Source organism: Chelonoidis abingdonii, chromosome 15 (genome assembly GCF_003597395.2).
Source record: "Chelonoidis abingdonii isolate Lonesome George chromosome 15, CheloAbing_2.0, whole genome shotgun sequence".
Lineage (NCBI taxonomy): Eukaryota > Metazoa > Chordata > Testudines > Testudinidae > Chelonoidis > Chelonoidis abingdonii.
In genome coordinates, this window is record NC_133783.1 from 36,767,336 (window position 1) to 36,784,224 (window position 16,889).

Here is a 16,889-nt window from a genome sequence, read left to right on the forward strand (position 1 = left end):
TCCATTTTGGCAAATTAATCAGCTCCAAGTAAGTGTAAAACCTGGATTAATTTCAAGGAAAACAATCACAAATCATTGACAGGGAGTGATAAATTCCTGGAACAGTGTGAAAACTTTGGATTCAATACTAACCAAAAGTTCAACTCCTATTTATTGCAAGGTATGAGACTTTTTTTTTGGCACAAGCTTTGGGCAAAATCTTCCTTCATCAAGGGGTTTATGTTTTTATGTGGATTCAGTGGTTGTACTTGAAACCCAAATGAACTTAAACATGGCAGTTATCGATGAATTTATTAACCAAACTTCCTGCAAATTAAATCAAAGAGTAAAAACTCTTAAAAGACTTTGAATTATGTTGATCTAAATGAAATATATTCCAATTTCCTTTGTTTCACTTGATATTTATGCTTTTAAACAGTGTAAGAAACCTAATCTCTCTAGTTAGCAGAAGATAACTAGAGATATATCTGTCTTGCTCTTTCCAGTAGACTGATGGCTCTCTCTACTGGTTCTAATAATGGCCTACAAATGATGGCTTATACTTTGTCATGCTAAGGTAGTAAGAGAGCTTAGAAGAGTTTCTACAATAAGTAGTTGCAGCATTCAAAGAGTATGTATGTGATTTCCACTTTGCTGCTTCAGTTACCTGGACCATGCTTGATTGCTTTATCAGTGCTAGTTACTAATTTAAGAACTTGTCACCTTTGCATCACTTGCTTATTTTTACTGCTTCAGTGCTTTCAAAAATGTGTATATCAGCACTACAGTTATGCTAAATAAATGTTTCCACACAACTCTTCTACAATTTAGCTGTCTCATGCTCCTCAGTTGACTAGTAAACATGCTTCCAATTATATCAATGGCAAATGCATTACTACCAGACAATTTTCTGTATTTCAAACAGGTGCTAAACAAGTGAGAGTCTGGGAAGTATTTGTTCATGAACCACCAAAAAAACCCCAGGGTGCTGCTATCCAGATTCAAAAGATGGCACTAGCATGGAATTAGGAGGCAGTGCATTGTTACCACGTTTTAGATAAGAGATAAAACTGAGGTCCTGACCATTTGTGATCATTAAAAAATACCCCGACGCTTTTCACAAGAGTAGGGTATTAGCCTCTGTGTTTCTGGCTAAATTCCAACTTCATTCTACTTATGTAAATAGCCTTGACAGTTTCAAATAGATCCGACATTCCTCACTTATACAATATTGCTGTATATTGCTCGAAACTGCCACATGCTACCTCAAAGGGTGGCTTCCTTTTCTTGGTGAGCGAGGAGAATTCTATATATCCTATAAACGTGTTTACTTGAATCAGGCCCATAGACCATAGTCTCAAGCTCACTGAAATCAAAGTGCTAATCGGTGGATCCATTTGTAGAATTTAAGAACTTTGGTTCTGTTTGTTTGACAGGTACTATACAAGTGTAATATATAGTTTTATGTTCAGAATATACTACATAAGCACTAAGACTTGAGAATAAACTACTTATTTCCTATTGGCTGATCAAGACAGCAAACTTCCAAAGGTTCCTTCTGCACATGGATAAACTTTTACCATCTGTTAGATGCAATGATACACTACACCTTCAACTTCAGAATGCTTCAGTTCTACTACTAAATCAATAGCTTTTATAAGAAGAGATTCTTCATTAAATGCACTACTTGTTCTGAGTTTCAACATCCTTGTTGCACTAACATATCATTACATACAAATGCCAAGAAATTCAGGATTGAATGATCCACATGTACAATGAAGCAATTATGCAAGTTAAATTAATGGCAAACAGGATGCTGACTGCTTCCATAAAATTGAGCTGCCTAAGTTAATATTTCCACAAACAACCCAATTTGAAGTACCCGGGCTTTCTAAATCTCCCCTAATTTGATAGTCTATGGACTACTTTTTCTCAACTACCATTTTGAGTTTTCACTGTAATATGTTATTGCACATTTAAGATTATAACATAGTATGCAATCTGTACCAAATATAAACAGGTGATTATTTTATTTTTTACCATTATGAATACCAACATTTGGGATTATCATTAGCAAGTTTGAGCTGAGCTGAGTTTTCAAGCTATGCAAAATGAAAGATATTTTATCTTCTGTCTCTTGGTATGAAAATTAAACTTTCATTTGCATTCTTTGTAGAGTATAGTCTTGATAGGTAACTTGGCTTATACCATAATTACATATAGAAATTATGGTAGAAGAATGGTAAGGCTGCAAAGTCAAGACCTCAAAAGCAGAATAGGGCTTGAATGGGGGGGAAAGTGAGGAGAAAGGAAAGAAAGAAAGGAGAGAAAAAAAATAGATCTATTCCCATGTTTCAATACCAAATTTTCACTCAAAAAGAGGATCCTTTGAAAATTATTTTGATTTTTTTTGAAATTTTTAATGAAAAAGAGTCTTAATTTTTTGATGAGCTCTATTCAAATGTAGGAAGTGCCAAAATTAAGGTTGTCCACGTAAACCTTAATCTTGCTCCAAATCTGAGACAGAACTAAGAAAAAATCCATTTATTCCACATCCCAATCCAGTGTTGTGGGACTTAAACACAGAGAATGCCCTTTAGCTTTTAGTATTGAAGGGAGGCAGGGGTCTTGTAGTACAAATTATATAATCGTGTAATTGAAGACTACACCATAATGCATAAGGAGAAAGAGTAAAAGGTTTATTTTTGCATTTAAAATGAGTTTAGACGCTTTAAAAAATAAATCTGCAGGCTTTCCCTCATTCTGCACGCCCCAATGTCTTCCACAGATAACATACTAAACAAATCAGATAATGGCTGGTTTACTTTTATGTTCTTCGGCTTCACTCTTGTCCTAGCAGGCTTGAGTGGCAGGATCCCATTCTCTGTTTGTCAGTAAGTGTCCAGGGGAAATCCACTGGAAAAGCTTAGATTTCTCTAGTTTAAAATGTACCGACATGCCTTATTTTAAAATCCTTTGCAGATAGTTCAGTCAACACGAGTGACATACAATGTCTTGTTCTCCTAGTTGTAATGTGCTAAAGGCTTTTTAAAAATGATTATTACAAAATGGTATTGTACTCACAATTTGTGAAGATTGTTAAGGCCCACAAATATTTCTGGGGTCAGACATCCAATTCTATTATTGGAAAGATCCCTGAAACACACACACAAAAAATCAAAAACATTAGTTGTGTACTACTGGTGTATACACCTACATAGCCACAAACAGCCTTGTTAGTTTTGATATTAAGGAATTAAAAATGCTACAAATGAAAGAATATATATATATAGTAATGTAACATTTTAATTTAACTGATTTTATAGCTTTTTTATTTCGATTATACGAACATAGTTATGAATCACTCTTAACAGTTAAACCTTCCTGTAACATATTGGATTGAATTTTTCCTTAATTGCTTTGTAAATGAGTGTCATATCTCTAGAGGCCTCAAACAAAGTAAAATCAGTCTTCATCTCATAGTAATAATTTTTGGCAAAATTTATTTAATAATGAGAAAATAACATGTATTTTATGATTTGCTGCATACAATAGTTTCTGCAGCCTGGACTGAACCCTAAGTATCAACTATTTTTCCCCTTATTAAGTTGCTACACACTCAAGGCCTCAAATCATTGCCAACCAGGATGGATTTGATTTGAATCACTAGACAGGAAGACGTGATTTAATCATGGATTTCTATATAAAAGTGCATTCTTGTTGGTTGTTATAACCTTAACACATATTCTTCACAACTCAGAGATAGATGTAGGTGTCATTTTTAGAAGGTACATACTATACATTTTTATTTTGAAAACTTTTCAGATTTGTTTTACAGCTATATCAGAAAATGAATGATTGTTTGGTTATTTCATTTACCAAAAGTAACTGAAGCAGGTATTTATGAAATCATTGGGAGATGAACCATCTCCAATTCAAACAGGCATTTCAACAACATTAGCCTTTATTTCTGAAACACTGAAGTTTTTGGTTAGGAGGTGCACCAAATGAGCACTGCGACCATATGTTGGGACTCTTCACCCTCTTCTAAATAATTTCTTTTAATCTTGGATACATTTGCAGCATTGTCTGTGACCAAGCTGCATACCAGACATTTGAATTTTTGTTCAGTTTGTTATAGCTTTTACTGCTACTTCTCGTAAATATTCTGCTGCGTGTGTGCGCATTTCATGATGTATCAATTGTTTCTGTAAGGAAGACATTCCCTTCTTCTGTTTTCATACAAGCACATACAACAGGATCATTGTGGACATTGCTCCACCCATCAAGACTCCGGCTAACAATTTTACCCTGTAGACCTTTTGCACAGTGCTCAATTTCTCTTTCTTGCACTTTATCCAGCAATTTCCCTGCAACATCTGCTCTGTTGGGTGGACTGTATCCTGCTCTTAATGACTGAACCATTTTAATGAAGTGTGGGTTATCAATCTTATGGAAAGGAGAGCTTGCTGCATAAGCAAACCGGCAATTTTTTTCATCTATTACCTCTTTTTGTAATTTGCTGGTTGTGTCTGGATGATGGAAATTTTTTTTTCTTTTTGCAGCAAGTGAGAGGGGAGGGATAGCTCAGTGGTTTGAGCATTGGCCTGCTAAACACAGGATTGTAAGTTCAATCCTTGAGGGGGCCACTTAGGGATCTGGGGCAAAAATCAGTACTTGGTCCTGCTAGTGAAGGCAGGGGGCTGGACTCGATAACTTTTCAAGGTCCCTTCCAGTTCTAGGAGATAAATAAATAATTGGACATATACCTATGCAGGGGGATGGGGGAGTGCAGGAGGGGATAGCTCAGTGGTTTGAGCCTTGGCTTGCTAAACCCAGGGTTGTGAGTTCAATCCTAGAGGGGGCCATTTAGGGAACTAGGGTAAAAATCTGTCTGGGGATTGGTTCTGCTTTGAGCAGGGGGCTGCACTAGATGACCTCCTGAGGTCCCTTCCAACCCTGATATTCTACTGTGGCTATATGACATACATGATGTGACTGAAACACTATCATTGGCAGATAACTCTGAAACTATAGAAAATGGTGGTGATTTTGAAGGTCAATAGTCTTCAGAATCCTATATGTTGAAGATGGATTCTTCTAAACAAAATAAGTCCATTCAGTTATTTAATTATTATTATTACCACCATACTGCTCATTTAGTATTACTCACTGCATTCACTGACACTCAGTACTACTTTAAAGGTGAAATTGTGAAGATCTGTCTATTTCAGCTGTTTATTTTTTATCACAATTGCAGCTAAAATGATAGTACCATAGAGTAACAGCTATATTTTTTGTTCAACCATGAGAATTCAAGAATAGTCTAGAAGACAGACAGGCAGTCCTTAAGAAAGAAGTATGAAATGAAAAAGTTTACTGAAGATTCTGCATGTTCAGACACATTCCTTTCATCATCTTCAACACAGCTTCCTCAGAAGGAACACTTCTCATGATGTTGTTTTATTCGGACAACCAGGCCTTGTATTTCTTTGTTGCACTGTTTGCATTTTGCATGCATGCCTGTCTTACCCAGAGGTAGAGGAACTTCATTAAAATATTCTCAAACTGTGTCTCAGCCTGCTGCCATTATACATTTTCCCCTCTAGTGAGAGAATGGTATGGTAGATCTCAAATCAATGAAGGCTACACTCAGAAAGACCTCAAGTCTTCCGGAATATGCTACTCAAACAGTTTCACTTTTGTTTCTACTGCCTGTCCCTCCCTTCTCACATTTATCTCCAGACATCTTTTTCTTGTCCAGAGCTATTGAGCCTCCAACAACCTTCTATTCATTGAACTTTTTGAAACTTTGCACTTTTAGAGAGGTAAGGGATGGACTCTGTGTGCACAAATTTGCAGAGGGGCAATAGGATTGAGGTCTGTTATCTCTCTCTATATTATTTATTGATTTAAAAACATTTTTGCTGTTAACAAGCATATTATCTCTGGAGACACAGATCCACAGTCTGAGAACTGCAAAACAAAGCATCTCTGATGGGATCTTCTAGACTGAGCACTGAGTCCCATTGGGTAGATAGAAAGATTAACCTAAATAATCTATACAGAAGCCCCCTGGAACCTCATAAAATTGGGTCCCCAATCCATGAACTATTGGAACTCATTTACAAAACTTTTCTTAAACATTACATGAATATATTGTCTCATACTATAGAACTAGAATTTATAATCTCTATTCCATGATCAGATATCTTTGAGCTACAATGTATCTTAATTAAAACTACCTTTAGATAAAATGCTTTTTGAGGAAAAATCCTATCAAAATACTCCAATTTAAATTAAAAAATCCGATTTTTAAAATTTTTTTTTAAAATCATTGATTTTTATCCACCCTGTTGCCAACATTCTTCCAACTGAGGAAGACTGGATGAGAGTTTTAAAGTCATCAATACCACTCTTTACCACACACCAGAAAAGTAACTCTTGAGAAATGAAAACAGTGTGCTGCTGCCTCTGCAGAATGCCTAGGGCCTGCAGACCAAAATTTAGAGAGACTGGCCCAAACCATAAATTTTGGGTCTAGGTTGCAAACATCCCCAAAATTCAGAGATGTTTATATCCAGGAATTTGTGTTGAGTCCTCGGAACTCAAGGAGAAAAGAGATAGGGACTGCAAAACTGAACATCCATCTCCCATGTGATATTAACACAAACCATAAATGTCTTATTGGAGGTCCGTATTAAAAGTTTTAAAAGGCAAAAGAAAAAAATATATTAGCCTTGGGTAAGCTTTCATTATGATGCCCATTTATACTCTAATTTCAAAGCTATCTTCTATATAGCTGACTGATAGCCATAATAGAAAGCTTAAAGCACTAATTAATAGTGGTCATAAAACCAATTTGTATTGTAGCTTATAAAACCAGGGTGGGGGCTGTTAGGGAAGCCAAGTGAGTGGCACCAGTGGGGTATTTCTTCTGCATTTTGTGTCATTGATTTTCTTCATCTTCTTTTCCTTATATTCCAGTGTGCTTCTGACAAAACATACAAAAGATAGATGCAGTAGGAGCAGGATATGAGCAGCTAGGACAGAAAATTCACAGAAGGCCCAGGTGAAGGAAAGGGGATAAAATCAAGCAAAAGAACATAATTCAGGCTACATTGCTTGCAGTTTAACAATCTAAACTCTACAAATAATATTAATCTGACCAAAGTAACAAACAGGGCAGCTGTTACGTCTCTAGAGCACCACGTAAGGGGTGTTTGGCCCTCCCACAAGAGTATATGAGCCACTTCATAAAACACTAATCCTCACTAGGTTTTCAACTTAACCTGAATGCCTCCTGCTCAAGGAGATACTCGTAGCAAGGACTCCAAATAAAACCATCATGGTATAACCCCAACTCCCCCCTCCCCCCCAAAAAACCCTCCCCCCAACACAGTCTGTCATAGCAGTGTTTGTTCCTAAAGGTACAGATGGGATGGGCTGTAGCAGGTGTGTGAGACCCTCTCAACAGTACCCAAAGATTGGTACAACCCATCACACCAGAGTGATATCATGAGGCATAAAGTGTGTATGCAAGATTACACTCTATGTAATTCATAACTGCGAGAGCGTACAATTTCAAGAGGCAGCCACCAGGGCTCTCCCACCTTAACAAAATGACAGCTGCGAGTAAGGAAGCCTTTGCTGCATAATTCCAGATTTTCTACTGTGTGTGTATTCTCAACTATAACCTAATTTCCTGATTTTCAAATGTTTGGTTTGTAATTTTAACTTAAATTTCTTCAACTATGTTTTTTGTGATAACTGCAATGATCTAATCATCTTTCAAATGAACAGATAACCTTTTACAACATTAAATCTACTCTGTTTGGGAAACAGATTGCTATTGCTTCACATATTGTGCCACCTCTCTCTGCCACCCTATTTTCTCCTATTATCCTCTGCATCTGTCAACACACATGTCCAAAATAAGAAAGCAAGAGTGATAATTTGAGGAATGAAGTTGCCATCTTGTAACTAAATCCTCAGAATCTTGGAGAACCAATCCTCCTCAAAAAAATATGGAAGGAACAAGGCATCTTTTAAATCTCACTGTGTTTCATGTAATACTTAAAAAAATGAAAGTTTTGGATAACCAAATATTACTATCTTTTTACTAGACATGAAAATATTATTGTGCAGTTAAACATTTTAAAGTAATTTTTAAATATAGCATACATTTTTCTTATACATGTCTCAATTATATTAGCTGGACTAGTCCAGAAAAAGAGCAGTTTGTGTAGCAATGTTAATTTATATTTTTTCCTACCAAAAGGATCATTACCCCATAATGAACACAAGCATAAAACAGAAATACATCAGTACTTTTTCTAATATGTCAGTGTCACTGGATTGTCCAGGAAGTCTGTAGTTTAATTAAAACAAACAAACACACACACACACACACACAAAAAAAAACCCCAGCCAAATCCTAAAATTGTTACATGGTAACAGGAATTTTGCCTGAGCAAAGACTGAGCAGGGATTTTAGAATATGGATCACAGTATGTGGCAAAACTGTGCAACAAAGTAGATTTCAGCCAAAAGAAAAAAAAAAATCACAAAACTAAAAACTATCTTGTCATCCTATTCACATAGTTCTCAAGAAGAGACGCGCAAGAACAGGCTATTTCTAACAAAGCTACAGCACATGTATCCTCTTCTCAGCCTCTAAAACAACAAATGCTATTTTCACAATATATGTTGCATAAGCTGGCAGTAACTGAAATCTGTTCATTGTAAACCATTTTTCCTAATGAAACACTAGCAAAGAGAAGTGATAGCTTGCACCAGCTTGCTGCACATACCTCTCAACTGATCCTTGTTATTTTAGGCCCAATTTGCTGCATGTTACAAAAATCTGGTGTTCATTTTTAGTTGTAAAATATTTACATCAGAAATGTTGACTCATGAAATTGATCTTACAGAGAACAAATACTCCTCTGTTCAAGAAATTAGTCCCACATTTTTGTGCTTTTTATGTATCCATCATCATTTTGTGTTAACCCATATGATAATGCAGTTTGCCATTGTAAATACTGAATTCTCACAATACAATCAGTTCTCAGAAAGAGTTATACACAGGAGAAATGGTTAATTTTTACAGAACCTTGACAGCCTGCAATTTACCCAGCTCAGACACTGTAACTATGTCGCCTTCAGTGGCCTATGTTACACTAGCTTCAGCTGCTTGCTGTATTACTCATGGGACATATGTGAAACAGTAGTAAATGAATGCAAGTACAGTCAAAGTAATTACAGCGTTCAGACTTCAATAAAGTTTTTTATTTAGAGATAGCTCTGGTTGATATTGTGTAGTGATCTACTACCCAAGAACATTCTCCTAGTGAATAAGCATGGAACATATCAGTACCAAACACAGACTACATCTTTTTAAAGTCTGGCGTGGTATATCTCAGGATTTCCGTGAATGACTAGAGCTCCTGCTGAGCAGTCTTTTTGCTAGCTGTCCCGTCTCCTAATACGTTTTGCCTTCTTTGACTTCTCTTTTGCTATCAACCTTTTACTTTCTCAAAATGTTTCTTTTCTGTGACTCAAAGATTAAATCATGGCTTTTACAGGTTACCCATTCTTCCCACAAGAGGTCAGGGTTGTGTTATTAGATTATATGGCCGCATCAGTAATTAACATTCATTCTCATCATTGCACTACAATGTAATTATCTGTGTGCGCAATACAGAAAAAATTCAAATATAGAGATCATAACTAAACAACAAATGTGTATGATTAAATATCATCTATTTTTCATAAAATTGCCATCCACAAGCTCTAAATGAAGAATTTACACAGTATAGGGCTTTACTTATAAACATAACTGCATTCACCATTTTTGATGTTTATTAACACTGCTATTTTCAAGACATTGTAAAATTAGCAGATATCAAAGTCCTTTACTAAAGCCAAAGAACGTTAATTGAATATGTTGTTAGGGAATTAATGAGTTAAGAATATAAAGATATATGCCAAAAAGTACTATTTGAAATTTGATCCCATTATTTTGCATCAAATTAGTAGGGAAGTAATATTTTAAAACTGAACTTCAAAAATACAGTTATCACATGACAGTTATTCAGAAGGATATGGTGTACAGTATGACCAAAGAGATTAAACAACAACAACAACAACAAAAAAAGACACAGAGTAGAGTGGACTTAATAGACAAGAAATTGGTGAACTTAACTTCTTCAGCATGCAGAATCTTCCTTCCAAGGACAGTGTTTTATAAATCTGACCTATTGCGCCTATGAGTAAAAGTGGACCTCATAACAAAAGAAGTTAGTACACAGAATTAATTTTTCAATATACTAGTTAAGTCATTAGTTATACACTTTTAAAAAACCGTATCAACTACAGACTTATTTATTTAGACATTTAATAAGGTGTTTCTTTGTTAGAAGACAAAACGATATTTTTAAATACTCTAAAACATGCCCCAAAATAGAGCCAAAAATAAGAATAAGACCAATGTAGGAGAAAAAAAAGATTAAAAGAATCCAAGTACAGTATGTGGTTTTATGTCCTTTTCCTGAAGTCCTTCTGTTATTATTGCTTGGTGGCATACTCAAGTTCCCCAAGGACAGAAATGTCGATATGAACACAATTTGCAGGGTAATTCAATTGGAATTAATACTTACAAGCGCTTCAGTTCTGAAAGTCCATGGAAGGCTCCAGGCTCAATAGTGCTAATCAAGTTATTCTTCAGATCTCTGGAGATATATAGGAGGAGCAATTAATTATCACTTTACCTAGAATACTATTCTTATATATGAACAGAAGAACAAAAAAAAAGATAACATACTAAGGCTTATCCTAATCTTTATTTGGCTTAACTCAAAATGCATGCATTTTAAATAGCAAAAATGAAAAATATTAACAAGCTCACAGTTTGGAAATCAATGGGAAGATTTTGCAATAAAAAGAGTTGGTTAAGATTGGGGGAAAACGTATGTGGCTAAAAAAAAAAAAATATTGCCCAAAAAACTTTGCCAGCCTATGGAAAATGCATAGTCAACAGAACATTTTGAAGTGAGTGAAACAATTAGATCAACCTATTGGTTTGTTATTCATTGTGCTGTTCCCCTTTACACTAAAAAATTCTTCCTTCCCACCTACGGAAAGCAAAGCAACTGACATTTGGTATATTGTGTAGATAGATCAGCACAGTGGATTGGCACACACATATATTTGGCAGACAGGTGCTTCATTTTGTACTTGGCAACTATCCAGATACCAACTATCCAGGGGATCAGATGTTGTAGAGATAAAGAATATTTTACTAGCATTAGTAACCTCATCTGCTACTGGAACAGTACTTGAGGCAGTGACACTGCTCTCGATTCAATCTTTACTATGAGATTTTCTGATGCTCTCCAGGATTCGGATGTTGAAGGGCATTTTGGGGGTAATTAGAAAGGCAGGCATAGGAGGTATCTGCTGTAAATTCTCGTAGACTCTTGGTGTTCATCCTTTAAACAGTATGAAACTCATAGTGGATGGCTGGCATTCAATAATATTAGTGACGTTTTTCTCAGGGCAAGTCTACATTACAGCACTACATTGGTGCAGCTGCGCCGTTGTAGTGCGTCTGGTGAAGACGCACTACGCCGATGGTAGAGCACTCTCCTGTCGGCATAATTACTCCACCTCCAAAAGAAGCGGAAGCTATGTCAGCAGGCGAGTGTCTTCTGCCAACATAGCACTGCTATGGACAGCATGAAATTTGCATTGCTTGGGAGCAGGGGGAGCTTTCACACCCTTGAGTGACGTAAGTTACATTGAGTTAAGCTATAGTTTAGGCCTGCCGTCAGACTGACGAAAAACAACCATCTAAAACGGATGCACTGCTTCTGGTACTACCACAGTGTAGATATGTCAGCACCAGTATGAGTCACCCTAGCTATGGCTTTCTATTTTATTGCAAATTCAATACATACCAAGTGAAATCCTGGTCCAGTTGTAGTCAACAAGAGTTTTGCCATTGATTTCAATGAGGCAAGATTTTACTCACAATATTTATCCTGATAGGACTTATCTTGAAATAAGATCCACACATGAGAAACCAACTTTTTGTATCTTTTGCTAACTATGCAGGTGGACCTTTACACTCACTGTTTCAATAAGGTGTTGTGTATTAATGCTGCTTAGCTTTAATGCTGATGGTCCATTAATGCTCTGTCTCCCTTATATTCCTCAGTCACCTGTTGAGTGAAAGCTCGCTTCACATAACTTCCCCCCAGTTCCATTAAGAAGGAGATCATGACCACTTACATATAAGGAGTTCCAGTAACTTCTACGTTTGTGAACATTTTGACTTTTTCCTATTGACTTGATGCAAAAACTGTTATATGGTTATCATTATGCAATAAAGAGCAAAGCTATCGGGCAAAAAACTGTAATATTCAGACCTTACTGGAAGAGACTGAAGGAGGAGTGAATGCCTCACAGTATTTCTACTATTCATCCCTCATTTCAGCCAGAACAGCATATTTAGGTAGTCACTTGTTGAAGTTATAAATATAAACCTGGACCAGGATAATCATACTGTGATTATTACTGCAGCTAATAAAAAAAGCCTAGCCAGCTCAAAGATTCTGCAACAGCTCAATCTACAAATGCACATAAGCAAGAACTGAATACTCCAATATTCACATTTACTCCAATATTCATACTGTCAAAGATACCGTTAATGGACACCCACAGTTCATTTTCATCAATACATTTTATGTACCGATGATTTATGTATATGCACAATAACAATAATGTGACAAAACCTAGATCTGCCTATAAATAAATATGAAAATAATGTGAAAACCAGACTTTTAAAAATGAGAGTATGAACTGGTATTGCTTATGTTTAATCCAATATGAAAAAAACAGCAAGTTATTAAGTTATTTAACAATGTCATTTGTGGTTAAATTGTACTGTATATTGAGGGATTTGTAATATTTTAAAATAAACCATCCATAGTGTATTCCCCCATTGCTTCTACCACAAAGATCATGTATCATAAAAATCAACTACTCTATTGTTCTTAAACCAACTTTTGTTCTTTACGTCAACTTGTTCTACAGGGGCTGAGTTTTCATATTGAAGACATGTCATATTTTCTCATCTTGTGACATCATTAGAACTAATCACATGAGAAAGAGGAGGAGGGAGCTGCATTTTTAAAGCTAAGCTAAAATCCTCTTAAATGAAATATAGGTAGTGCAAGTAGTCCAGGTTTACTTAATCCATATAATTAAATTCTTAATCTAAAAAAGTGAAGATTTAAGGAGAGAGAGTAATATATTGGCAATTTTTTTCTCCCTGCCACCCCATATATTGCAAGTATAGATTTGTTTTTGTTTTTTTTTAATATTTCAGTTGCTATTCTCCAGTCCTAATTTTCACCAGTATCATCAGACATACATTGATAATTGTCTTATGCAAATATAAATAAGAGTTACTCATAAGAGTAGGTTAAACTTATTTGAACAAAAATAACTTGAACATTATGATGACATGTTGGCAAATATTAATATTCTTCTATATATATAAAAATAAAATAAAATTCCCCTCTCACCCCTATGGGTGGTATGTGTCTTCCTCAACCTCGGGTCCTCTACCAGAGGCCTGGGAGTTTGAGGGTTCCGCGCAGTATCTTAGCTGTTCCCTTAGTGTCCTGTTGACTTTGTTAGCACCAGACATTCACAGATCCACGTGTGCGGCATTGAGTCGTAGGCTTTCCTTGTAGTCAATCCAGGCTGTGCTCAGATTGGTCTGTCTAGACCTGAGCGACTGCTCTATCTATGAGCAACTGGTGTTTTGAGCCTCTGGTATTGTTCCAATGCCTTCTGAGCTGTGCTCATGTACTGCATATGGTCCTGTAGCTTGGCAGCTATGATGCCTTGATAGGACTTTCCATGTTGTTGGGGAGGCAGGTTATTGGTCGGTAGTTGGACGGTTCTGTTCCCTTGCAGGGGTCTTTCATGATCAGCACTGTCCTTCCTTGCGTTAGCAGTTTGGTGGGAGCCTGCTGCTAGCAGCTGGTTCATCTGTGCTGCTAGGCATTCATGCACACTGCTGTTTAGTTTCTTCAGCCAGTAGGTGTGGATCATGTCTGGTCCAGGTGCTGTCCAGCTCTTGACCCGCTGCTGGATGTCTTCTACTGTGATGGTGACTGATTCTGTTATGGGAGATTGCTGTGCTCTGTTCTCAGGCCCTGCAGCCACTTTGCGCTGGTGTTATGAGTCTTCTCTTTCTCCCATATGTTCTTCCAGTACTGTTCAGTTTCTGCTGCTAGTGGCTCTGCTGTTATTGTGTTGTTGCACTGCAGTTGGGAGTACACCTTGGATGGTTCTTTGGAGAACAGGGCATTTACTTTTTGGCCTCTGCTTCTCTAGTGTATCTCCTTAGCCTGGTACTAGTGCTGTGACCTTTGTTTAGCAGTCTCTAGGGCTTCAGATGGAGTCAGGCCCTTGTTTTTTTCAGTAGCTGAGTCTTATCCTTAATCTCTACCACCCCTCTGTAGTTCCACCAGCTGACTAACTTCTCTCCGAGTCACCTTGATCTTATCCTCCACCTCATTTTCCAGGGTGGGTACATACCGTTGTTGTTCTTGATCGTGTAGCCAAGCATTTCCAGGATTACAGAGGCTGTAGCATATACCAGTTCATTGGTTTGACTTATGGTGGTAGTAGGATTGTCATGAGGGCTCTATTGGCACTTTCTAAATACTAGCTGATGGTACTTCTCACTGAGCCTTGGTATATGGTCTCGAGAATTGACTGTAGCTCGTTTCTCCATGATTTATGCCTCATATCAGCTGCTGTGCTCTGCAATGGAGGGGGTGGCAGTGAAGTTCAGCTTCAGGTGTGGGCATATATCCACTTGTTCTTCTTGGTCTTCTTGAGTCTGGGATGTAATGTGGACTTGGTCTATCTCAAGCTGTGAGAGCAGCTTCCTCTTTACTATGTTGAAGCGTTGGGTTAACTAGCTGTTTCTCAGTGTGTTGATGTAGGTCTTTTGTCCATCCATAGTCCCCTCATACGTTCATATATCCCCTCTCATTAAGTCTACTGTAGTAGCATTCCATCAATTCCAGGTTCTCTGTCTCATCCATGAATGGTTTGTCAGTAGCCCACTTACGTCAGATTGTCCTGGTTTCTCAACATCTGGCGCGCCTGTTATATCTGGGCGATGTCCGAGCCGGCATGACTCCCTAGTTCGTGTCACTCTCATTATTTGAGGTAGGCAGGTGAAGCGTTAGGGTCTTTGCCCAAAAAGACCCCTACTGGAAAGTTGGTACCTAACCGGGATTTGAACCCCGGTCTCTCGTATGCAAAGGTGGTCTCCCGTATCAAAGGCGGCGCTCTACCACTAAGCTATCCAGTCGCTTTTTAAATAAATATGCATACACGCACGTGTACATCCAACATTAGAGGTTTATTACATTTTCACATATTTGGGCATGGTCCATCAGCCCATTTCCTGGACCATGATGACTCCTCATGCATACTCTCTTGCTGACTGCTAGGTAGGCAGGAAGCAAGCATCAGGCCCAGAGACTTCCTCTTTACCTTCTCCAGTACAGTTACTCTTCAGGAAGTGAGGCCTGGTCTACACTACGCGTTTAAACCCAATTTAGCACGTTTAAACTGATTTAACCTTGCACCCGTCCACACAACGAGGCCCTTAATATTGATCTAAAAGGGCTCTTTAAACCGGTTTCTGTACTCCTCCCCGATGATAGAAGCAGTGCTGAAATTGGTATATTGTCATGTCGGATTAGGGTTAGTGTGGCCGCAAATCGACGGTATTGGCCCTGGGCAGTATCCCACATTGACCATTGTGACTGACAATCTGAACTCGGATGCACTGGGCAGGTAGACAGGAAAGCTCGTGAACTTTTGAATTGCATTTCCTGTGTGCCCAGCGTGGAGCTCTGATCAGCACGGGTGATGATGCTGTCCCAAATCCAAAAAGAGCTCCGTATGGGATACTGGATCTGATCGCTGTATGGGGAGACAAATCTGTTCTATCAGAGCTCCGTTCACAGAAGGCGAAATGACAAAGCATTTGAAAAAATCTCCACACTGTGATAGACAGAGGCCACAGCCACAGTGTGTGTGACAAGCGTAATGGAAAGCCAAAGAATCAACATGGACGCTCATGGAGGAAGCGTGCGGGGACTGAGGACTCCAGCTATCCCACCGTCCCTGCAGTCTCTGAAAAAGTATTTGCATTCTTGGCTGAGCTTCCAATGCCTGTAGGGTCAACACATTGTCCGGGGTGGTTCAGGGTATAGCTCATCAATTTACTCCCTTCCCCCCATGAAGAAAAGGGAAAAAATCGTTTCTTGACTTTTTTCAATGTCACCAGTAATGTCTACTGCATGCTGCTGGTAGACGCGGTGGTGCGGCACGGAACAGCAGCATCCTCTCCCTTCCTACCCCAGTGGCAGACGGTACAGTGCAGAAGGACTTGGTAAGCCGTCCTTATCATCCCGTGAGCGCTCTTGGCTGGCCTCAGGTGAGGTTGGCTGGTGGCGCCTGGGTAAAAATAGGAATGACTCTCAGTTATTCCCGGCAGATGGTACAGAACGGCTGGTAACGGTCCTCCTCATAGCAACTGGGGGCTGAGCTCCATCAGTCCCCCTCTTTCATGTCTAAAGAAAAGATTGCTGACTGCCTGGACTATCATAGCAGCTGGAGGCTGCCTCCCCTCATTTTTCTCACTCAAAAGTCAGTGTCTCTTATTCCTGCATTCTTTATTACTTCATCACACAGATGGGAGGACCCTGCAATGGTAGCCCAGGAGGGTTGGGGGAGGAGGGAAGCAACGGGTGGGGTTGTTGCAGGGGCATTCCCCTTAGAATGGCATGCAGACTATCATTTCTGCA

At 38.2% G+C, this 16,889-nt stretch overlaps 1 protein-coding gene across 1 annotated transcript in view; it reads right to left on the bottom strand.

The window, feature by feature from the left end:
- The window catches only part of ADGRA1 (adhesion G protein-coupled receptor A1), a 495,656-nt gene that overhangs the window by 283,127 nt on the left and 195,640 nt on the right, over positions 1-16,889 (bottom strand). The window contains exons 3-4 of the mRNA XM_075072712.1: positions 10,641-10,712; positions 3,064-3,135 (exon numbers count right to left, since the gene is read on the bottom strand). Coding sequence (XP_074928813.1) covers positions 3,064-3,135; positions 10,641-10,712 — 144 coding nt within the window. The remainder of the gene's footprint in view (positions 1-3,063; positions 3,136-10,640; positions 10,713-16,889) is intronic.